Source organism: Copadichromis virginalis, linkage group LG19 (assembly GCF_057382275.1).
Source record: "Copadichromis virginalis isolate Kocher_CV1m ecotype Utaka linkage group LG19, C_Virginalis_male_GT1.1, whole genome shotgun sequence".
Lineage (NCBI taxonomy): Eukaryota > Metazoa > Chordata > Actinopteri > Cichliformes > Cichlidae > Copadichromis > Copadichromis virginalis.
In genome coordinates this window covers 34,653,475-34,677,036 of record NC_140636.1, presented here as the reverse complement: position 1 = coordinate 34,677,036, position 23,562 = coordinate 34,653,475, and the positions used below count along the sequence as shown (strand labels likewise).

Sequence of the window (23,562 nt, the reverse complement as noted above, 5' to 3'; positions counted from 1 at the left end):
TTTCTGACTGTAGGGACGCTCTCTGGGATTAAAAAATGTTTTTGTTTCCCATGACAAATGAAGGTAACTCCACAAGTCAGTTATGGGTCGTGCTTATGTATTTCCAACATTTTAAAACAAGGATGACAGAGTATTGAGGGCAACGAGTGCCAAAATTATTATTATAATTTTTTTTATTTAATTAAAATGGGAAATTATTAGTTAATTTAATATATAAATAAATGATTACAATTATGTTATCATCATTTAAACCACTTGATAAATTATTTAGTACTCTATTTCCATTTTTTATTAATTAATGACCCATTTAATTCACTATTTAACAATTCAGTTGTTAAATTCACTCGTGACCCTCCATAATCACGAGTTCAGCTCAATTTTCGTCAAATGAGCATAAAAACCTCGACAAAAACAGCTGCTACAGAGGTTGGTGGTCAGACCCAAGTTCAATTAATCTCCCTGCTGAAGGGAAACTGTGATTTGAAGAAAAGAGCTTGCACAAAAAGTACTGTCTTCTCCTGGATGGTGATTGATGTATTTGTACAAAAGATGCTGAGGCTAATTTCCAGTACCTGCAAAAGGACATCATCCTCTCAGCTGGACAGCAGATGATTCAATATATCCACCAGGGGGTGTCCACAGCTCAACTATTGAGTTAACGGCTGCAGGTCCAAGGTATTTGACTCTTTCTTCCTTGAATGTGACACTCTGTGACATCATTTACACCAGTGACCACTGACTACCAGAATAGCAACATAGCCTACTTGATGTACTGTGTGACTGTCGGTGTCTTATTTTCTTTAATCATCAAATGTCATTTTCATGTTTCAAAATTTGCACATTCACTTGGAGTGCATGGCAATCAACAGATATACCTAAATTTATCACATGTCTGAAACAGTGCAGCTTATCAAAGAAAAGTACCTGGCATGTGTTTAAAAGGCTACCATTTTCTTTCACATCAGGATCCTTTTTCTGTTTGTTTAAGGTTGGGTGGAGACTCAGAGAGCAGCAGTATTTTCAAGTAATAGAAAATTAGTGTGTGTGTGTGTGTGTGTGTTTTATCTCAAGCAGCACATTTCTACAAGTAGCACTGGGATAAGATGAGTGAGAAGTTTGCTTCAGAAGTGCACTTAGATGCATGGGGGCAAGTTGTAAAGGTATCACCAAGCAGTCCGATAACAGCAGAGACACAAAAAAGGGTGCAGATACACTATCTTATCACAAGCAGCCAGCTGGTCTTTACACATATTCTCATGACTTCACTCTGCATGAGCTCAAACTAACACATGAACCCAAGCTGCTGGTCATCTGTAGATGGCATGCATGTAGTCGTCTATTCAAAGGGAGGATATTCCGGTGTGCAGGAAGCAGAAAACCTTTTGACCTGAGTAATCCTGGGTATGTGAGTGAGAACAATGGACCAGTGTGTTAATTTTCACATTTAAAATAGCCCAACTAACACACACATACACACACACAGAAAAGTACAAATCAATTTTTTTTAAGATTATAGATAATTAGATTAAACCTGCACAGTTAAACTGAATACAGACAAATACATAATAACTGGATTTCAAAACCTTTTATACTCATACCTGTCGTCTGGCCAATGGGGGAGGCTCATGTGTTTAAATCCATTGATGTGGAGTTAATAGCGCTTTGATGCCAGTCGAATTCACTCAGTCAAGGGGCATGATTCACATTGCAAGTGACGTTGATAAACACGAAAAAATCTCTTGTCATGAACAAGCATTACAGAAGGAAACAATAATCATCCACTAAGATGTTTTTAAACTCCCCCTTTTCAGGTTCAGGCATGCACCTTCCCCTCACAGCCATGCTGACTAAAGGGAACTACGTACAGGGAGTGGAGATAGGTTTCATGACAGAGATGCCTCAGCTTTTCTTACATCACAGTCTTCACAGATGTGTATGCATCCTTCTTTTATGGTGTTGTGAAAATTCAAATGCAAAGCTCCAGAGCTGATTTAGTATGATTTGGATGATCATTTGTTTATCTGTTTATGACAGGGGGTAGAACTAGAGGATCAAACTTCTCCAGGCTTTCTTCTTACCTTTAACTTGCCAGCTGGCCTGAGTGTAATTTAGAAACCAACTCAGGTACATCCATTTCTCACTTGAGGAAAAATATCTCAGAAATGGGCTTCAGTTTAAAATTAATGAGACTATTTTCAATTTAAAACGTTCAGATCTCATATAATCGTGGCCTCTGGAGTAAAATGTGAGCAGCCATAATCCCCATATCTACGTTTGGATGAAGGTGATAAGACTTCCTAAAGCTCCTGAAAGATTTCAGGAAACATCTTCTTTGGACCACCTACAGCACAATAACACAATCCCTGATTTAAGCTGTAGTGGTAATGGAACCTGCAACCTCTGTTATCTGTTAAAGGAAGATCCACCCTTTCCTGTTGTGCAGAATGAACAAACAACATCTTTTAGTAAACCAAAGGAAGAATCACATTACGCAGTGATTATCCAGAATGTACTCATATTAAAGGGATATTTTAACCTCTGGTTATGTGAATATAATGTGAATTGTTATGGAATAGCAGGAAAATGTGAAAATTAAAAAAATAAAAATAATATGTGATCAAGTTCTAAATCATTGTTAGAGTGCCAAAAGATAATAGGAACATGTGCTTTTCATTTTCTTGGATGGAATGACTTCAACGAGCCCCCCCCCCCCCCCCCCTGCGCCGCTTCCGTGATTAAAATCTTCAAGTATAAATCTAGAGCACGACTTTTGACGCAAGTATAATGACTAGTGAAGCGCGGAGTCCACTCCGTGTGAGTGACAAGCCCGACAGCAGCAGCACGGCCGCCCACTCACAGACAGGCTGGGTGAATCTTAATTGTGTAACGTTCATTGACGAGTCAGCACAATGCTTGTGAGACCGCGGAGGCGCACCGAGCCCAGCAGAGCGATGTAATGCTCCCATCGAGGAGGACACAGATGGACAGCCTAGTTCAACCGCTCGTCGCCCAGTACCTCGCAATGGGATGTCAGTCAAAAGAAAACCAAAACGAAAGTATAACATCAGAGGAAAAGGGCAGAGACGAAGCGTAAGTCGGCTCATCTTTTTGTGCTTTTACTGAGGAGTTTCTGGTTGGTTTTCTCTGGTGAAAACGTGGGCACCTGATCGAAGGTATAGGAAGGTTAATCCTACTATCAGCTATTTGTTAATAGTAAATGTGGAATTTTGGCCAAAATGGTGTCAAAAACTGATGCTTTCCACTTGTTATTGCGCACAAGCGTGTTCAAGTTCACCCGCTTCTCTGCGGCCAGACCTGCTACGCTTGAAGCGCTTACATGCGTAAAACTGTTCCATTTGTAAGCTCTTTGCTCTGGTCACTCGAGAGTTTTATGTGGATGTCCGCAATCAGCCGGTATTTCCCCAAGTTAAAGGAAGGAAATGAGAACAATGAATAGCAAAACACACCACGGGGGTTTCTTAAGTGTAAATAACACCTTCGAGTTGTGTGACTGTGGGACAAATCCTTTCATGCGTGTGGGCTAATAACCCGTGCTCTCGTAAAATCATGGTTTAAGGAGTGTGCATGTACAGTCATACATGTTAATAGCAAAAGGAGAAAGGCACACTTTCACTGCAGTTAACCCTCCTGTACCTCCTCCGCCCTTCACTGTTCTTCTTGTGTTGGTGTTTCTCAAGGAGAGTGACTCAAGGATGCACCTCCAGGTCTAGAGTTTCTCCTCCAGGTCGGCCTCACAGGTTCCACAAACCTAGCCCGGCCCATACCCCGCCGAGTAAATCAGTAATGCCTCTGGGACACCTCACCAAGGGCGCAACCTGGGAGGAGCTCATCCAAGCCTGCCTGCAGTCTTTTGGTAAGTTAGCGCTGACCTTCTTGGCTGGTTTGTTTTACAAGGTGAAGTCCTGCAGTGAACAAAAGACTCCAGAGGGTGTTTGTGCTCTATGGTTGTGTAACAGGTTATGCAGTCCTTCGGATATCAGAAGACTTTAAACCTTCAGGTTAAGCGAGATCACAGAATGTTGTAGCTTAAGGAGTCTGTTTTTCTCACCACTTTCTCTCACCAGCAACAAGTTTAGGCAGGCCTCTAAAGAAAGAAGGGAGTGCCTCGTGTTGGAAAGTAAAAAAGTGATTTCTTACCAAGGCTGACTTTATTTTTGTTTAGTGTAAGATTTCATGGTTTGAAGATAAAGTCTCTTGTCGGTCTGATTTTGTGCCTTAATGTTGAGGGACACGGTGTTTGAGGCTTGCTAATTTTTTAGAAATGCTTTTTGCTGCACTCTATTAATTGTGCATTAATATTTCACTGGCTGCATGATATATAGAGGGCGTACTTAAATGAAAGAACAGCACAGCAGTGATTGTGTAGGCTATAGTTGGATCAATCAAGCAGATATCATTGGCTTCATCGAGTTGTCTGGAGTGCTCTTTGAGTTATGGTGATTGCATCTCTGAAGAGACAAGCTTTCAAACTGCCGTTGCCTGGTTACGCAAATGCAGCAAGAGCAGTGGAGAAGTGTTACAATGGACTGCACATAAAATGACATCTCATAACTACATTCATCTGCAGAGATGCAGGTATTAATCACAGTCGGCTTCCCGTTGGCAGGATACAGAATCAATGGGAGGGGTTTTAGCCCTATAGACCCCGTACGCTTGAAAGTTACACCCTCAGTGTGTGACAGTGTCTCTCTGTCAGGATAATGTGTTATGACTGGGGTTTTCCTTGCACAGCCTCTCCTGATAAAATGCATCACAGTTCTGGTCCTCTTGACTCACATCACAGGGGACCCCTAAGGTCCTCGAGTCCTGCCACCTTTTCAAATGTGAGAGTGCACGTAAGAGCTATTTGAAGGATTACCGGATGGCAGCTTCAAGCCTGGCTGAGCTGAAAGGTCAGATCCCTGAACGGTAGTCCTCAGATGCTGACCAACCTTTGAAATGCAGAGCACTGCGAGGTGTGGATCAATAGCTGTTGACATCATCTTTCTCCTTGGACCGCTCAGAACACACCCATATTTTTTTTCTGTTTTTGTTCTTGCTTTCTTTTTTGTTTATTACAGTACTGCTTGCATTTAATTTGCCTCTTTTTTTGCAAATTTGGCAAAATATTTATAAGCCAATAGAATAAGACGCGCTATATAAGTCAAGAAACAGTGGTGGGGTTTTTTGGCCTGATGGAAAGTCTCAATCTTCACAGCTGTGAAGAAAACAACACTTTGTTTATTGCATAAGAATATTTTTATTTTTGTATTTATTTACCCATCTACTCCCACATAAATGCGGGTGCAGATGTTTCAGTATTTATTTAATTTGAATGTTTTTGTTGCAATGTATCTACTGCTTGGACACTTCATTAACTAACATCAAATCCCAATTTGTAGCTATGTAACATTAATGGTTATTTAGCCATGACATTTAGCTTTTTTTAAAAATTCATTACAACTGGCTTTCTGTTAAAATGTGTTAATTTTGCTTGCTCATGACTTTACATAACTACATATTGCATACAGATCACAACATCTATTTCACATCTTTTGCTGTTAGATAACGGTTTAAGTTACTCTTTCATTTTTAAGCTGTTTATATTCAGAGAGCTTTAGCCTTTAGTTTATTTAACCACTTAAATCCACTTTTAATTCATCCTTTTCTATTTGTTTATATGCAGTTTTTTTTTTTTTACTTTACTTTCTCCATCTAAGTAGTTTTTTTTTGTTTATTTGTTTGCTTTTTTCCTGCTTGGGAATTACTGTTGTAAAGCACGAATGGAAACAGTGTTGTCGACACAGTTTCACAGAGTCCGAAATATTATGGAAGATTTTGCCCAGAGTACATAGAGATGGCAATCTGACTCGGGTTCTTCTAAAACAAAAGGACCGTCCAATCTGATAGCCTCTGTCAAAACAAGGAAACATGACGTGCATGTTTGGATCGGCCGATGAATGTCGAAGATAACCTTAAAAGTAGGCCACCGGCCGCATGCCCACTGCAGTGTTTATCATCATTCGCCGGGCAGCAGCTTTCCTAATGTTCCAGTCACTAACAGCCAGTCCGGAGGGGATTTCCTCCCACAATTAACCCTGCACAGGGAGGGTTAGTGGTTGGAAAGTTGTGAAAAAAGTATGGCGTAATTGTTTGCCTTATGGAGACTCACAGCCTCCTGCTGTGCTTTATTTTACAGTAGGTCTGACTCTGAGTGTTAGTAAGTTAAGAGAGTATTAACTGATAATTTGATTAAAGCAATCTTATTATATTTGTGTTTACCAGAAATGCCAAGAAGGAGTGGGAATTGTTCTGCATGCATATGTCTTAACTTTAACTGCACCAAATTTTTGCAACCTGTATCACATGTGTCATTTTATAAGCAGCCCTGTGTTTTTCTTGTCTCTTTTACTCTCTTAATGACTTGGAGGGTAAGGTCACTGACATTCGCTGGGTTTAGATGGCAGAGCCTGCGTGTTACAAACACAAACACACCAGATGCAGGATATGAGGGATGGATTAGTCAGCTGCGGCAGCAGTGGCAAGTTGCTTACAGATAACAAAGATTAGAAAACATGTTGCCATGGCGTCCAAGGTATTTCCAAGGTGATATTGTTTAAAAGTGGGTCCTCAGACGCCTGATATCCTTGATGGTGTAAAGACACTGGCAAAGCTTAAAGGGAAACAGCACGCAGCTTGAGACTTCGCAAATGTTGTTCTTAAGGTTTTCAGCCCATTTTCAGGGACCACAGGGGAAGAAAGACACAAATAGTCTAGAGCTGCTATTAAATTCACTTCCTTTTTACGTCAACCGCAAATTTACGGAACGATACAGTCATTTTTGAATTTGTGCTGAAGATGAGTGGTTTGTTTGAGTGTGTGGGAAAATCACTTTTTGTGCTCATCTTGTCCGATTTTAAGAGGTCATTGATAAGAAATTTGTCTTTCTTTTCGCGGTTTCGAGATGTCAGTCATAGCGTGGAGTCAGACGAGCATTATAAGGAAAGGTGGTCTGCATACAAAGAGAGGAAGTCAGATACATGCAAGGAAAAAGGAAGCCAAAACAAAGGTAGTGAGACAGGCGAGCAGCAGAAGTAAACACAATCAGAGGAAAAGGTAAGCGTTCAACGGAAAGGTAATGGCACGAGAATGTGGGCATAAGTTTAAGCTAACTGTCTCTTGTAAAGTGATGAAAATGTCTATGCTGGATTTATGTAGTACAAAATAAATGAAGAAGGAGGAGGGTATTTCTTTAACATTATTGATGCATAGACCCTCATCCCACCAACATATCTAGCATGCAAGACTATTGGCTGGGGATAGGGTGGCCAAGCGTCTCATATTATTCTGGACTTTACAGCACCTTTATCTCTTGTTCAGCATGCTGACATAATGTCCCACATTTTGATTGGCTCCAGTTTGCAAAGTGAACAAATATTATAGGAAATGAGGGGCTTATGTATGTGTGCATCGCTGCTGAAACTCAAAGATACCACACAGAAAAGTAGCTGAAATAACAATTTGCAGTTTTAGCAGATGCTGCAAGAGAAAAAGCAGAAGACGCAAGAGCACAAAGACTGTTACGTGAGTCTATAAACACAAAGTTTCACTTGAGTAAAGTTGTGAAAACACTGAAATACAATATTTGGTCTTCACATTATATGAATGCAAAATCTATATAGCTTGCAAAATTTGTGTGTTTATTCTGTTAGTTCACAATATCAAAATTTCAAACTCCCCCCTCAGCTTGGCCTGCATTTCCCCACATAAATATACATTTTGATCCAGATTTATTTGCTGTAAGCAAGAAACATCATGGCAACATGTTATTCTGTTTGCCTTCAAAACATCATCAGCTATGCGATTAACTTTCTGTGAGAAAACTGTGTGATGGATCTGAAAACCACATTTGAGTTAAACATGATGCGAAACCAAAAGGGGGTTTATCTTAGTACTAGTAGCGGCTTCTGTATTTAAAAAATACACACATATACACACACACGTATATGTATGTATATGTATATATGTATGTATGTATGTGTGTGTGTGTGTACGGTGGCCCTGAGAGGCCAAACGGAGTGCATATATACCATCTTTGAGTCATTTGATATTCAAAACCCACCAGCCCCCCAAAAAAGCAACAAAAACCATGCCACAAACCCCCATCTGATCTCTGATAATCAAACAACAACAGCAACAAAAGCAGCTCTAATAGTACATTTTAATGTGATGTGCTCTGGTTGATTGTATTTGATGAAAGGCAGGCAGAAGAATTCTCACCATCAGAGCAGGTTTTATCTGAGAGGGTGGCGTGTGTTTTTGTAAACCTCCTCCTCTTTACAGCGGCGACGCCTAACTCGAGCACGTGTGCGTTCGTTTTCTTTTGCAGACGCAAACGGATGTGTAAACGGGAACGGCCACTTGCTGAACATCACCCTGACCATGCACCGTCACCTCATCTCCTCCGGTGATCTGCTGGACAAACTCGTCTTTTTATATCCTTTGTGGAGTGCATCATAAAAGCTTTGGGGGGGGGGGCTGCTGTCACAAGGCAGGGACATGATTCAAACAAATCAGCGGCCAATTCTGGGCAGAAAATGTAGACCAAGATCAGACCACTTGTTCTGCCGTGTGCTGCTTTCATTTGGTTGTCAACAGCAACACGCTGTCAAGTTCATACTTGGCTCACAATGCAGCCTGTAGCTGTCAGTGTGTAAAATGTGATAGGAAAGTGGCAGTTCGTGTTTGCTCCTCCTGTCAGACATTTTAGATTTTGTACATCAGTTGCTTTCAGTGTGCAACTTTCCTCTATTCTGAGCTGGTGTATTCAATAGCGGGGAGTCTATTACCTTTCAGCATTTTGGTCTCTTTCAGAATGTTTGGTTCAGTGCTTTTTTATTTTCTCTGCTTCACACCAAAAAAAACCCCATGTTTTTTTAATGCCTTGTGACTTGTGGGGAGGATCTATAATCTCAGCTTTCATTCAGGAAACAGCAGTGGCATCACAAAGCCCCTCAGAGGAGCTTATCAGCCCCACGGTGAGAAAGCCTTGTGGTTTCAGGTGTTAATTACCTCTGCCTCTTTCACATACAAGTTCTCTCCAGCTATATATAAACACAGACCCTCCACTGCCTAAAGAGCCCCCCGCTCGCGCAGACCCACGTCAATGCACGCACGGCCGAATGGCCCTCTCTGCTATTTTTAACCCTCTCGTTCTGTGCCCGAGACCCAAAAGGATGCATCAAATAAATACAGTGTGTGGGTTAGGATCAGGGAAGAGGCACAGGGGGCCATTAACAGTCTTCATCACAGTCTGGCCTTGGAATTGCGTGGGCACTTCTTCTGCTCCTATGACGCAATTAGCCTTTTTATGTGCTTCACCGCAATCTCGTTCCTGCCAGCGCAGAGCTATACAGTCGGTTGGATATAAATTCACAGGGCGGTGTTTTTCTGAGCAACATGTGCTAAAAGGAAGGCAGAGTGACCTCCGTAATAAATAATAGCCTTTCGAGCTGACAGCACTGTTTAAACTGCCGCACGTTTAAAGATCCGTCGCAAAACAGTTTTTCTACAATATACGAGGCACCGATTCTGCGGTTTCTTTGTGCATTATGTTGTTCTCTTACCTCTGTAAGCCAGAATGATTCATTCCGTGATGCTCATCGGGAGTTTTGCTTCATGCAGTCGCCTCCTCCCACATTAACAAATGTCACCTGTGTTTGCCTTTTCAGTTTAGTTTTTTTTTATTAATGACTTTGTTTGCTGGAAAGAAGTTGCACAGTCACATCAACCATATGTTCATTATTTACTCCAGAAAAAAATTGTCTAGAATAACTTGCTGGCAAGACAAGCAGCAGTGAATCCAAGCTTTAACTTTCATATTCATCAGGTTTATGCTCATGTCACTTGCTCCTTAACTGAAGTCCTCACGTTTAAAACGGCAGTAGACAGCGAGCAGCCAGCAGAGTGCCAGAGGATATGCTACCTCATCAGGTCAGTCCCACAAATACACCGACTCAGAGTTCAATTTGGCTTGTTTTTACATCTCATTCACACTGTTATCATTCTTTACTCTTACAGGCACTGGATCCAGGAATTCTGGATGATGTTCCGGTTGCACCACAGCTTGTCAGACAGCCTGGATGAGTTTCGGGATCTGATCCGAGAGCACGGACAGGAGCGACTTTGCTCTCTCCTAGAGACCAAATGGATGTAAGTGTTAATCTCCGGCCAGCTGGCCAACTGAGACATTAGGTCTACAGAACTCTCGGTTGCTTGTTGCAGTCATAAAAGTACTGAAATCAGTCACGATCAAGAATAGAGACTCTCACTATGAAGAACACAGACCCGTAGTAAGCATGCTAAATCTTCCATTTTTTATTGTTGTTGTTTTTTATCATTTAGGTTGCTGTGATGAAACTGGACTGCACAGTTTTAAGTTAAATACTCAGATTGATGCTGCAGCTAACTATAATTATATTTAGAGAATAATCTGCCAATTAATAATTAGTGATGCAAAGAGTTGTTTTATATATAATGTGAGAAATATCAGTTTCACGCATATCACATGCTTTATTGTGTCTGATCAACAGCCCAATACTAAAGCAGCAACATTAATAAAAGTGGTAGATACTTACATTTGTTAAGCTAAAATCATTGAACTGTAGAATTAAAAGATTAAAACTCCAAACTGCACGTTTTGTAGCTGCACCATTTTTCTCTCCAGGAAGTGACTGCAAATAAATGTAATGAAACGCTCTGTGGGAGACTTCCATGAATCAACAAACAAAGAAATCCATTTGCAGCTTTTCAGTCTATGAAGTTTTGCTGCTACATAACCTTTCTTCTGATGCATTCACGTTTTGTTTCGTTGTGTACTCCAGAACCGAACGAGACTGGTCGTGGAAAGCCAGCCAGAAGATTAAAGCTAACAGCAGTAAAAAGAGGAAGGTGTCGCTCCTTTTTGACCACCTGGAGCCCATTGAGTTGGCCGAGCATCTCACCTACCTTGAATTTAAATCCTTCTGCAGAATATCAGTGAGTATAAACACACACCAACTTAAAAGAACAAGCGCACCTGTTTGTAGCTTATCATTAACACTTTGCTGTTTTGTTTTTGTTCTCTGTTTTTTTTTTTTTAAATTACATTTACTAAGAACCATTAAGTGTTTCCTCCTGACAGGAAATGCTTTGCAGTTTCCGTGCAGCGGTTTATGCTCCTGTCTCTGCTCTCTTTGCCAGTTTGTAGACTATCAGCATTACATCCGCAGCTGCTGCATGAAGGACATCCCCGTGATGGAGCGTTCCATTGCGCTGTGTAACGGTGTCTCCCAGTGGGTTCAGCTGATGGTGCTAAGCCGGCCAACCGCTCAGCTGAGAGCTGAGGTTTTCACTAAGTTTATCCACGTTGCACAGGTAGTGGTTAAATCAACCCCCACTTCCACTACACATATACTTTCTGTGCTTACATTTCCTCTTCGCTTAAATCTATGTGCGGTTGTTCCAGCACCTTATCTAACTAGTGTTAATATGACTTTTGTCTCACTCTGAAAGCCCCTCACATGTTAGTAATTGTGTAATGCATATTCAGAGAGCTTGTAGTGATTCTCAGGAGCTGTGCTGCAGGCTTTTAGGGTATCCAAATATCTTACCGATAGAAAAATATTATCTGAATGCAAGCTAATGAAGTCACCAAGTGGAACACTCTTAAACAATGAGGACTTTGTAGGAGAAGAAAAGCAGGAAATGACTCGTGAGTGTAGTCTCTGATCAGAGCTGGCTTGTTAAAACCACTCCAACGTGAAGCTGTGTGCAGCCTGCTGAGAAGTGATACACTGGCTTTGGGGAGCCGTTAGGCAGGCTTGTACTCTGGAGGACCTCTTGCAACACTAATGCACCAGTCTGCTGCTGCTCACTGCTGTCAACCTCGAAACCCACGGGTGTGGAAACGAATTTCACACCATAATGCTCCAGTGACAGCAAGAACTGGAGAATTTATAAAAAATAAGAGAGGGAAAAGCATTTCCAAAAAAAGAGCGAACCATCAGAGTGCAGTAAGAAAAAGCCAACGATCTAAGTGGCTTATGTAATGCCACTGTTGTGGATTATATAACCAAGGCTACCTGAAACAAGTTTAATTGCGCGTTTATAAGTGTGTGTGTGTGCGTGAATGGACTGACGTGTGTTTCTTGTGCGTGTCCGCCAGAGTCTGCACCTTATGCACAACTACAACACACTAATGGCGGTGGTGGGAGGCCTATGTCACAGCTCAATCTCCAGACTGAAAGACACCACGTCGCACGTACCGAGTGAAGTCACTAAGGTAAAGGGTAACTGGCAACGCGATGTCCAGTTCATTTAGAGTCAAGGATCAAAATACTGGAGAAAAATAACTGTAGCACAATGATAAAAATGATTTCATTCCCCAGGTACTGAACGAGATGACAGACCTGCTGTCCTCTTGCAGAAACTATGACAACTACAGACAAGCTTACAACAAGTGTACAGGTTTTAAAATCCCCATCCTGGGTGTCCACCTCAAAGACCTGATCTCAGTCAATGAGGCCATGTCGGATTATGTCGAGGACAACAAGGTGAACGTCCAGAAGCTCCAGGCCCTGTACAACCACATCAACGAGCTGATCCAACTCCAGCAGATCCCACCCAGGCTGGATGCCAACAAGGACCTGGTTCACCTGTTGACGGTAGCGAACTGCTCGCGGCGACTTTGGGTTCATTTGAAATTGTTATGCAGCTTCATGTGATTCAGCAAGTAGTGCTGAACACATACAAAGATGCAAATGAGTGCAGCATGTGGATTGTCTTTTTCTCGTGTGGGTGTGATTAGAGTCTATGATCTATGAGTGTGTGGGTGACAAGCTGAATGTGAATGAGAGTGAGTTCAGATTGCTGTATTGTTGTATTATCTGAGTGCAGTGTGCTAATCCTACTTGAATGACAGCATGCCCGTGAAGAGATAATAATTACCCCGCAACCTGAATTCACCTTCACCAAAACATGTTTCAAGGAGAAATCTAGAGACCTTTTTCTCATTCTGTTTACCTTCCATGCAGCAATAAGTGGCTTTTTAATGTCTTGCAGCTATCCTTGGATCTTTACTACTCTGAGGATGAGATTTATGAACTGTCATATGCACGGGAACCCAAGAACTGCAAAGCACCTGTGAGTGATAGCAACAGACACGATTTAAGTAAACATTTGTTTACCAGCTGGAAAAATTCAGCATATCAACAAACTAATAGATTGTCTTGGAAAGCAGGATTATTCACTCTCTTTCTTTAGAGAGAGCAGCTGTTTATCTTGGCCTAATGCAAAGAGACAGAAACAGCAAGCCTTTCACCTCTTTGGGACCTGAGATTGGTTAAGCAAAAGTGTAATGATGCTTAACGGAAGCAAAGGCTTATTTGCTTTCTCTCAGAGATGAGAATATAGATTTCACTGTCTCTTGTGTGTGCTAAAAATGAAGCAATTACTTAGTCTGAAGACTGAAAATAAGAAAGTGCCTAGCCTGACATCCGTGCAACATTGTTGAAAGTGAATTTTTATGCTTTTGTTAAACTGACTAACTTAAGCGCAGTAATTAGCCTGTAATGTCTTGGTTGTTTCACCCATGCACTCAGAAAAAGAGTCTTTGCCCTCATAATCGTACCTACGTGACAGATTTAAATGGAATTAAATTGCTTAAAGTTGTCGTCATTTGGGCCTTATTTTATGGAGTGTATGATAACTGAAACTCCTTTGGTCAGATGTTATTTTGCATATCTCCTGAGACTTAGTTTTCTTTTTTTTTAATCAGCCAGCCACACCTTCTAGACCTCCCGTGTTTGTGGACTGGGCATCAGGAGTGGCTCCTAAACCCGATCCTCGAACCATCAGCAAACACGTGCAAAGAATGGTCGATGTAAGCGCTTCCCTTTTTCAAGCCTCCACAGTTTTCAAGCCTCCACAGTTTTCAAGCCTCCTTATTTCAACTATTCTCTTGCATGATGCCATCCTGACAGCCTGCCTTCCCCGCTATTGTTCGCTAACAACTGAGCAACAATGCTTTTTATTTGTTGTCATTCGCAGTCCGTGTTCAAGAACTACGACCACGACGAGAACGGCTTCATTAATCAGGAGGACTTTGAGAAAATCGCTGCTAGCTTTCCGTTTTCCTTCTGTGTCATGGACAAAGAGAAGTGAGTCTCTTGACAGGTCATGTATTCGCTCAGAGGCTATTTATGACTTCAGGGGAGAGGAAGCAAAAGTGGCATTTGTAGATGTGTAGTGGCAAGTTTAGCAACCGGAAACATAAAATAGCTGCGGAATTAACCATAAAGCTGCCGCTAAATGTGTACATGAAAACCAGCACAACTGATAGGCAACCGGTGCTGTAAAAAACATTGTCACTAAGTGGTATATGTTTTTTTACAACCACTGGGCAGATGAGTGGGTGTAGCCATCTATAAATATGGAGAGACATTAATGAAAAATTTTTAAAAAACCTACAAAAATAACATGTAAATTATTACTATTAATAGATTTTTAGTATATCAGGCTCTTTTGCAATCATCCTGTATCACAGCTCTGTTTCCTCTTTTAAACATCAGCTTACAATATATGTGTTGTGGTTTTTTCAGGGAAGGCCAAGTCAGCAGAGAGGAGATCACAGCTTATTTTATGCGGGCCAGTGTCATCTGCTCCAAGCTGGGCCTTGGCTTTGTCCACAACTTCCAGGAGACCACTTACATGAAACCCACCTTTTGTGACAACTGCTCAGGATTTGTAAGGAAACACAAACCTCCTTGGTGCTGTTTTCTAAAAAAAAATGTCATTTGGGTTTTGCTCTTTTATGTTTAGTCACATAAATGTTGTTCTCTCTCTTTTCTCTCACAGTTATGGGGTGTCATCAAGCAAGGCTACAGATGCAAAGGTGAATATGGTGATCTCACTCGTGTAACTTTGGTATCTCTGGCCAAATGTCAGTTAACTCAAATACTTGGAGAGGTACACTCTGTCTTGTGGGGAGCAGGTGAAATGGAGTGTGGTTTTTCGTTGCGTTGCATGTTGCTAGTTGAACCTTGCAGCACATGACAGAAAGAGACTGCACTGAGAACCACAATTTTCTTCCCCCTCCCCCGTCCTTCTAAAGATCTGAGAACTATTTGTTTGCTTGACAGTAAGCATGCAAAAACAAGAGTCTGAGAGTTGCATTTGCAGAACAGATAGTGTTCAAAGAGAAGTGAGAAGTCAGTTTATTGAAGCTAGATCAACTTCGGTTCCTGTTGTGACATGTCGTGCATTCTTTTGGGCCTGCACAGACTGCGGGATGAACTGCCACAAGCTGTGCAAGGACCAGGTGGCGTTTGAGTGCAAGAAGAACACCAAAGTGACCAACGCCACTGACAGTCCGACCCCGAGCTCCACGCCGGTCACCACAGGCACTTCAGAGGGTGGGTTGTGTTGATGGGGTACACCCGCATTCAGTACTGTTAATCACGCCATGCTTTTCTTGCACATGTTACCGCACAATCTCACCTCAAATATGTAGACAATAACAAATACCCGGCATGGAGTAATCACTAATTTTCTGTATCATGTGCCATCTTCTGGCGGAAAGTTTTTAAGCCACTTGTTCATTGGTGAGACAGTTTTTGTTTCCTGTAATCACTGCCTCCGACACTGCACAGAAAATAAAGTTGTTTTTTTCTCATCTGTGCCAAAAAGAGTTTGCAATAGCTGTAAGAAAAAACAATTCTTGAACGCAAGGTCAGGTCTGCTGTGAGGGTGATTTCCCTCCATCTATCGCTAGGAACAGTTTCACTTACAGTAAAACTCAAGCTGCCCACCGGCTTTAAAAATGCTTCTATATTTGGAGCAGAAAAACTTTCGTTTTTGCTTATTATAGGCTGACTAACTAAGAGACTCAGGCTCTTTCAAAATTAGTCTTTCTGACGTACTGTTTTGTCATATGGTGTGATAACTGATCTGAGCCATTTTCTTTAAGGATCACTGATTGCTCTTTAGGCATAAAAGTTACTTTAAAGAGGAGCTTTTTAGTTAATAACATGAAATAAAAGAAACCAAAGAATGTTTTAAACTATGAGGGTAATCAAAGTTACATTTCAAAATATGTCCAAATCTACTACAATTATTTATAATATTACGAGGATGAAGATCCATTTTACTGTAGTTCAAATGGTAAATGGGCGATCTTCTACTCGCACACTCAAAGCACTTTGTAAAACATGCCTCATTCAACTATTCACACCCATTCATTCTACGCCTTTTCTAGTGCTTTATATCTAGCATTTACATCCATTCACATGCATTCACATTCTAAAGAACGCATCTTAGAGCAACTTGGGGTTCAGGATCGTATTCAGGGATACTTTGGTATGCAGACTGGAGCAGCCAGAGATCAAACCTCCAACCTTCCAATTAGTAGATGACCTGCTCTACCTCCTGAGCTACAGCCACCACATAATTGGTAATATACACTCTCTGGCCACTTTATAAGGTACACTAGCAGTTCCCACTAGTGGTTTGGCCTTTTTATTGCATAGATTCAACTAGGTGCTAGAAACATTGCTCAGAGGTTTAGGTCCATTATTTGCATGATAGTGTCACACAGCTGCTGCAGATGTGTCGGTTTCATATACATCATGCAAAGCTCCCGTTGAGCCACATTGCAGTAGGGGCTTTATGGGACCTTTGGGCAGCAGAAGACCGCTCCTTTTATGCCCATCTGCTTGTATTTGTATGCAGAAGAGCACGTGTTTTGCATTTAAAACATATTTGTGATAAGTGAACAGGTGTGCCTAGTAACGTGGCAAGTGAGACAAATCTCTGTTTAATATTGTGAACAAGACAGTGTCTGGAACAATGAATACCAATATTAAAGTCAATACGTGGTCTAAAAGTAAGTTTAGAGTCAGTGCAATGTAAATATTTTTCTGCTTTCTGAAGGGGAAAATATTCAGGCTATGGCAAAAGATTTTAGTTAAAGGTTTGTCTTTACGCTAAAGAGCATAGAGTAAGTTTTTTTGATCTACAAAGCAATAATTTGTTAGCTGAGAACCAGGTTTGAAGAGTTTTAAAGTCAAAGTGCAGAACTGTTGAGGTTGTAAAACAGAGGTCTTTGATGTATAGACAATAGTGTCATCTGCGTAAAGTTGCGTAGAGTAATTAGTTGAATAGAATACAAAAAGAAGTGGTGCTAGGATAGAAACTAGCAGCACCCCTTGCTGCTGAGTAATCAGATCCGATTTGCACCCACTTAAAAACTGCACGCTGCTTTCTGTTGCACAAATAGGACTTAAACCACATCAATGCCTGTTGGGAAAGAACAATAGCATGGAGATTGTCAGTGAGAAGATGCTGATGAACCAAGTCAAACGCATTGGTAAGCTTTGTAAGACAACCGTGATCAGCAAAAAGGAATCATTAGACAATTTTAGCCCTTTCATTTTAGTTGCATCATATTTCATACATGAGCTTTTGAGATCTCTACATCATCAACGTGATTTTTATTTTTGTTTTTTTGAAAAATGTGTTGTATACAATCAGACACAAGCAGTGCTACTGTGAGCAATAAATTGCACAAAAATGTTGGATGTAGCTCATGGTTCAGGTTTTACAGGGCTATGAGAACAATAGCTATTTCCGTCTGTTAATGTGCATTTTGAAATTAACAGAAATAATTACTAAGCGTGTCCCTCTGCCCAGGTTCAGAAGAATGTCCTTTCCCCTACCCTCCGGATGACAGGAGAGACTGGAGCCCGGACTCCCCAGTCACTTCCAGTTCGAGGCCTAGGAGAGTCCATAGCCATACCCAGACAGATGGACCTGAAGTATCGCCCACCTCAGCTTCTCTCTTAGTCCCAGCAACACCCACCCTCACCTCATGTCCCAGCCCAATACCCCAAAGAAAACAGCGATACTGTGCCAAATGGGAAAACAGAGCTTCTGTTGTGCAAAAGCCTAAAGAGCCAGAGGAGGAGAGCAAACCTACCTACGAAACTCTGGAACTGGTGAGTATCACACTATGAATTATACTCTACTTTTATGCACCATATCGCCCACTTGTTATTTTAATATAAGGTTTCTTTAACAGGAGAACCAGAAGCTCCGTAAAGCTAATGAGACACTACGTAAGAAACTAAAAGAGACAGAGCGGGAGGTGGAGATACTAAAGACATTGCTGAAGAGGCACGCTCTCCACCCAGTGGAGGAGGACTCCTCCTCTTAGACTTATACATACACTGATGCTTCAGCAAGGGGACTGGTGCTGCCTCCGTGTGGCAGCAGGTATGAATCCTGATTTGATCATGAACAGTGCAAGTATTTATCAGTATAATGAGATGAAGATAACATGATATAAAGGAGAATACGCTGCACAAGTTGTTTTTATCAAGGAAGGAAAATCTGTGTGTCACCAATAATAAGGTTAAGGAATTTCTTTAAAGGTGGTGGATTTTTTAAAGCTAAATACGGTGCAATTTAACAACTTGTTGTTTTTTTTTTAAATGCACATTTATCCAAATTACTTTTTAGTGGGAAGATGGTTTTAAAAAAGGCTTTTTTAAATTGCAAATCTGAAGTAAACAGGACAAGCCCCTTTAATGTTTTCAGCAGCTTAGAAAGGTGACAATCAGTAGCTTGAGCATTACTTAATTTATTTAGCTAGTGTGCAAACACAAGGCATCATTGAATGAAGGAATGCAGTATTTTTAGAGGGGGAAAAGGCATTTGCAGAATGTGTTTGATCAATTCTTGATCAGTTAATGAGCTTAGCTATTTATGTTAAACATAAAATGGAAATCAAAGGCTGCAGTAAAATGTGTGAGCAGCGGAAAAGGTCATCAAAAAGTGCATGTCGTTACTAGCAATGACAGGAACCCACTGAGCTTAGAGCAGCAGAATGAAAGTTGTACAGATTGCTTTATATTGTTTTCACTGCTCGTTTCAATGCACAACATGCTTCTGTCAATATTTATTGTGTGAAACACTACACACTTCATAAGAACAGTGAGATATCGGAACATTTTGTACAGTATAGTGGTACTTTCATGGAGTTATTTATGCTTATGTTGGCTTCATATTGATACTTAAAAAATGGCTGGTGCAGCCATGCTATTTTGATGTAGTGTGGCCCATCGTGTGAGTGTTGTACTGTGAGCTGAGATATGTGTTTGTGATGTACATGTAATGTATTGTAAATACAACGTATACACTGTGCCGTTGTACTCATGTCGAGGTTCATCCTATTTCTCAGTATTGTTCTCTTATTGTTCTAATAAATAATTCATATTCTATAGTAAACATTTTCCTGTGTTACTCAGTGTGACCACCGGGAGTCACCAAAGCATCACCATAAGAAGGTTTTCAGATTCATTTTAGTGATTGCTGGTTTTCAGTTTCTAAACATAGAGGTATATTCTGTGAATGCTCGAGTTAGCTGTTGTATGTCTATTTCTAAGAATGTGCCCTGCAAATAATATGAGTGGTAGTTAACTTCAATAACATCCTTTTTAATGCTAGGTTTAAAATATATCGTTTTTAACAACATCCACTACTAGTTAAAATAAGTAGCACATCTCCAACACATTGTTTTGCAAGAATCCACAGACTTGTGCTGAAACAAACCGTTAAAGACAGCATGTATCACCCCGTCTGCCAACTGTGCCAATCTGGCCTGTCCCTAGAGCTTTGCTGCAGGTAATGAGTCTGACTCCACAGTACATGTTGGCCAGTAGATAATGAGAGGGCAACTGTCTGCTGTTGCAGGAGGAAGGACTCAAACCTAATAATTCTCTTTTTTTGTCACTGCTCACTGCAAACAGCAGGTGATTTATACACTACTATATTCCCGGTGCTGTGATTCAGCATGTCTATATTTCTATAGCTGTATTTCATCAGATAAGAAGGCAGCTATCTGAAAGTATAAAGCATTTCCACATATATTGCATCTGTATTGTTGCCTGGACCAGGATAGCTTCTTAGGCACAGCAGCAGTTCCCAAGCCTAGCCTTGTGGTAACAGCTAATTTACTTTTATTTGAATGTGACATCCAGCTGCTGGGGAGTAGCTCCTCGAGTCTACCAGGCTCCATGCACACTAATGCTGAATAATTTCCAATACCATGGCTGGCTGAGAGAAAGTGACAGAAAGAACACGTGTTAAACTTGAGAGAAAATGTCATCTCAAAGGCTGCTTTTTTTCAATCAAGGCTGTGATAAAAGCTTGAGAGGAGAAATGTCTTTGCCCCGGTGTGCTAAAGTAGTCGTCAAAAAGATAAATATATCAGACACAAATGGTAAATGGTCTGCATTTGTATAGCGCTTTTCTAGTCCCTAAGGACCCCAAGGCGCTTCACACTACATTCAGTCATTCACCCATTCACACACTGGCGATGGCAAGCTACATTGTAGCCACAGCTGCCCTGGGGCGCACTGACAGAGGCGAGGCTGCCGGACACTGGCGCCACCGGGCCCTCTGACCACCACCAGTAGGCAAACACGGGGTTAGTATCTTGCCCAAGGATATTTGGCATGCAGCCGGGAGGCAGCCTGGGATCGAACCACCGACCTTCTGATTAGTGGCTGACCTGCTCTGCCACCTGAGCTACAGCCACAAATCCATTTACAAACCCAACAGAGACTGTAAACATAACACATTGTGGTGCATTTAAGTCTGAAAGAGACCACAAGACACATGTAGGCTAAGTGATACAGAGTATGACTTCCTTCTACGTACACTAAGATCGAAATATGACCAACCAATTAAAGCACGCAGACTGAAATGATTTATCACCCAGACATCAGTTGCCACTAGGTGTGAATGTGAGTGCGAATGGTTGTCTGTCCCTGTGTGTTGGCCCTGCGACAGACTGGCGACCTGTCCAGGGTGTACCCCGCCTCTCGCCCTATGACAGCTGGGATAGGCTCCAGCGCCCCCCGCGTCCCTGGAAAGGATAAGCGGAAGCGAATGGATGGGACATCAGTTGCTGTGTACTTGGGGGAATTGGGCCATTGTGAGATATCCATAAGTTAACTTAATGTGCTAAGTCTAATGAACACACTCTCTAAAACTAATCAGACAAAGATGTGAGCAGACCATTTTATGTCCCCCCTGACAGCATGCAGAAAACACATCGGGAGCACACACAGGGGACTTTCCTTTCAAACACGAACAAGCGCCACCGCCGCAGTGCCTGTAGGATACAGGAACACCACAGCCAAACTCAGCTCCACATATTCCCTTGATTATTAAACAGAGTTCATCAAGTTCTAATGATGGCCAAAGGACCATTGTGGAAGAGCAGAGAGAGAGAGAAACCCCAAGTGAAGGTGCAGGAAAGGCAGAGAAAGACACGTTTTTTTCTAAGGAATCTTCCAGAGGTGGCTTTAAAACTGAAGCTGTGGTTACATTTTTTAATTAACCTTGATGATAGCGGAGGAGTGTAACGGGAGAAGAGAAGTGGAGGAGTTCTGCTCTGCAAAGGCAAACAGTACTGCTCAGCTGCCTCCCCCTCTTTCCAACCTTTGTCAGTGAAACCTAAAACAGTCAGTTTTAGGTTTCTAATGCAAGCTAATGCACCTATGAGCTCAAGGTAAACACAGAATAGCAAGAGAAGAGTTATGTCTGAACCTGATATGAAGGTAATGAATGTGTGGGCACCACTGTGTGTGCATTTACACAGAGAGAAACATCAGGCTGCCCTTTCTGGGCACACACACACACACACACACACACACACACACACACACACACACACACACACACACACACACACACACACACACACAATGCAACCTATGGGTGAGGAAATTCATATCCTGTAAATATCCAGTGAAGTGGCTTCATATTATTCATCTTGCTGGCATACCAGCAAGGCGGCTTTGGAATAGGCATATATTTTCGAGGCTTAGAAAAAGAGGCACAGTGACAGAATGGTGTGTGTGAAAAGCCAAAAAATACATAATTCCTCTTGGTTGTTTTGTGTTTGCAGTGCATTCCTGCAACTTGTAACCTAGAGCATCAGTGATCTGCATCACAAGGAAAAGACTTAGGTGCTGTTTAGGTGATGTGAGATGTACACGCTTCACCAGTGCAGCTGCCAGTATGATTTATGATAGATATTCACTCCCCTGTTGTTCCCTAAGGCGTACTTTGGTGCAAAGTGAGAGTGGTATAAACAAAAAAAGAAACTCTAAAAGTTATAATTGCCCCGAAACAAACACTTTTATATTGGCTCACATCTGTGTGAAATTGAAAAGCAGATTGTTGGCAAATCTATGTCTTGTTTTAAGCTGCTCAATACAAAGATGCCAAAAAACAAGAGACATCTGAAGGCAAACACTGATGGTTATATAGCATCTAACAGAACAAGTACTTCAAAGACAGCCTGGAGAAAACGCAGATTACCGTAACTGATGAAAAAATGAAACCAGGTGGTGATTTTAAAAAAAGAAGAAGAAGAGAAATCACAGGTACAGGGAGTGCAGAATTATCAGGCAAAGGAGTATTTTGTCCACATCATCCTCTTCATGCATGTTGTCTTACTCCAAGCTGTATAGGCTGGAAAGCCTACTACCAATTAAGCATATTAGGTGATGTGCATCTCTGTAATGAGAAGGGGTGTGGTCTAATGACATCAACACCCTATATCAGGTGTGCATAATTATTAGGCAACGTCCTTTCCTTTGGCAAAATGGGTCAAAAGAAGGACTTGACAGGCTCAGAAAAGTCAAAAATAGTGAGATATCTTGCAGAGGGATGCAGCAGTCTCAAAATTGCAAAGCTTCTGAAGCGTGATCATCGAACAATCAAGCGTTTCATTCAAAATAGTCAACAGGGTCGCAAGAAGCGTGTGGAAAAACCAAGGCGCCAAATAACTGCCCATGAACTGAGAAAAGTCAAGCGTGCAGCTGCCAAGATGCCACTTGCCACCAGTTTGGCCATATTTCAGAGCTGCAACATCACTGGAGTGCCCAAAAGCACAAGGTGTGCAATACTCAGAGACATGGCCAAGGTAAGAAAGGCTGAAAGACGACCACCACTGAACAAGACACACAAGCTGAAACGTCAAGACTGGGCCAAGAAATATCTCAAGACTGGTTTTTCTAAGGTTTTATGGACTGATGAAATGAGAGTGAGTCTTGATGGGCCAGATGGATGGGCCCGTGGCTGGATTGGTAAAGGGCAGAGAGCTCCAGTCCGACTCAGACGCCAGCAAGGTGGAGGTGGAGTACTGGTTTGGGCTGGTATCATCAAAGATGAGCTTGTGGGGCCTTTTCGGGTTGAGGATGGAGTCAAGCTCAACTCCCAGTCCTACTGCCAGTTTCTGGAAGACACCTTCTTCAAGCAGTGGTACAGGAAGAAGTCTGCATCCTTCAAGAAAAACATGATTTCCATGCAGGACAATGCTCCATCACACGCGTCCAAGTACTCCACAGCGTGGCTGCAAGAAAGGGTATAAAAGAAGAAAAACTAATGACATGGCCTCCTTGTTCACCTGATCTGAACCCCATTGAGAACCTGTGGTCCATCATCAAATGT

At 41.7% G+C, this 23,562-nt stretch overlaps 1 protein-coding gene and 1 long non-coding RNA gene across 3 annotated transcripts; both read left to right on the top strand.

The window, feature by feature from the left end:
- The first annotated feature begins 555 nt into the window (after nt 1–555).
- Nucleotides 556–2,613, top strand: LOC146686659 (uncharacterized). Its single transcript, XR_014916956.1, has 3 exons — nt 556–675; nt 1,812–1,933; nt 2,035–2,613. It is a non-coding gene; the product is annotated as an uncharacterized LOC146686659 (long non-coding RNA).
- A 170-nt stretch (nt 2,614–2,783) lies between these two features.
- LOC146686658 (RAS guanyl-releasing protein 1-like) lies at nt 2,784–19,323 on the top strand. 2 transcript variants are annotated; one of them, XM_085441024.1, is made up of 17 exons: nt 2,784–3,090; nt 3,699–3,874; nt 8,390–8,495; nt 9,931–9,993; nt 10,081–10,212; nt 10,884–11,037; nt 11,242–11,415; nt 12,206–12,322; nt 12,429–12,704; nt 13,102–13,182; nt 13,817–13,921; nt 14,089–14,198; nt 14,640–14,784; nt 14,896–14,932; nt 15,321–15,452; nt 17,728–18,032; nt 18,116–19,323. In XM_085441024.1, exons 1-17 carry the CDS (start codon nt 2,957–2,959, stop codon nt 18,248–18,250), a joined length of 2,382 nt encoding a protein of 793 aa, XP_085297150.1. In that variant the 5' UTR covers nt 2,784–2,956; the 3' UTR covers nt 18,251–19,323. The 2 variants fall into 2 exon arrangements, with proteins under 2 accessions (XP_085297150.1, XP_085297151.1); XM_085441025.1 differs by lacking the exons at nt 2,784–3,090; nt 3,699–3,874 and adding an exon at nt 7,137–7,584.
- Nucleotides 19,324–23,562: the final 4,239 nt, after the last annotated feature.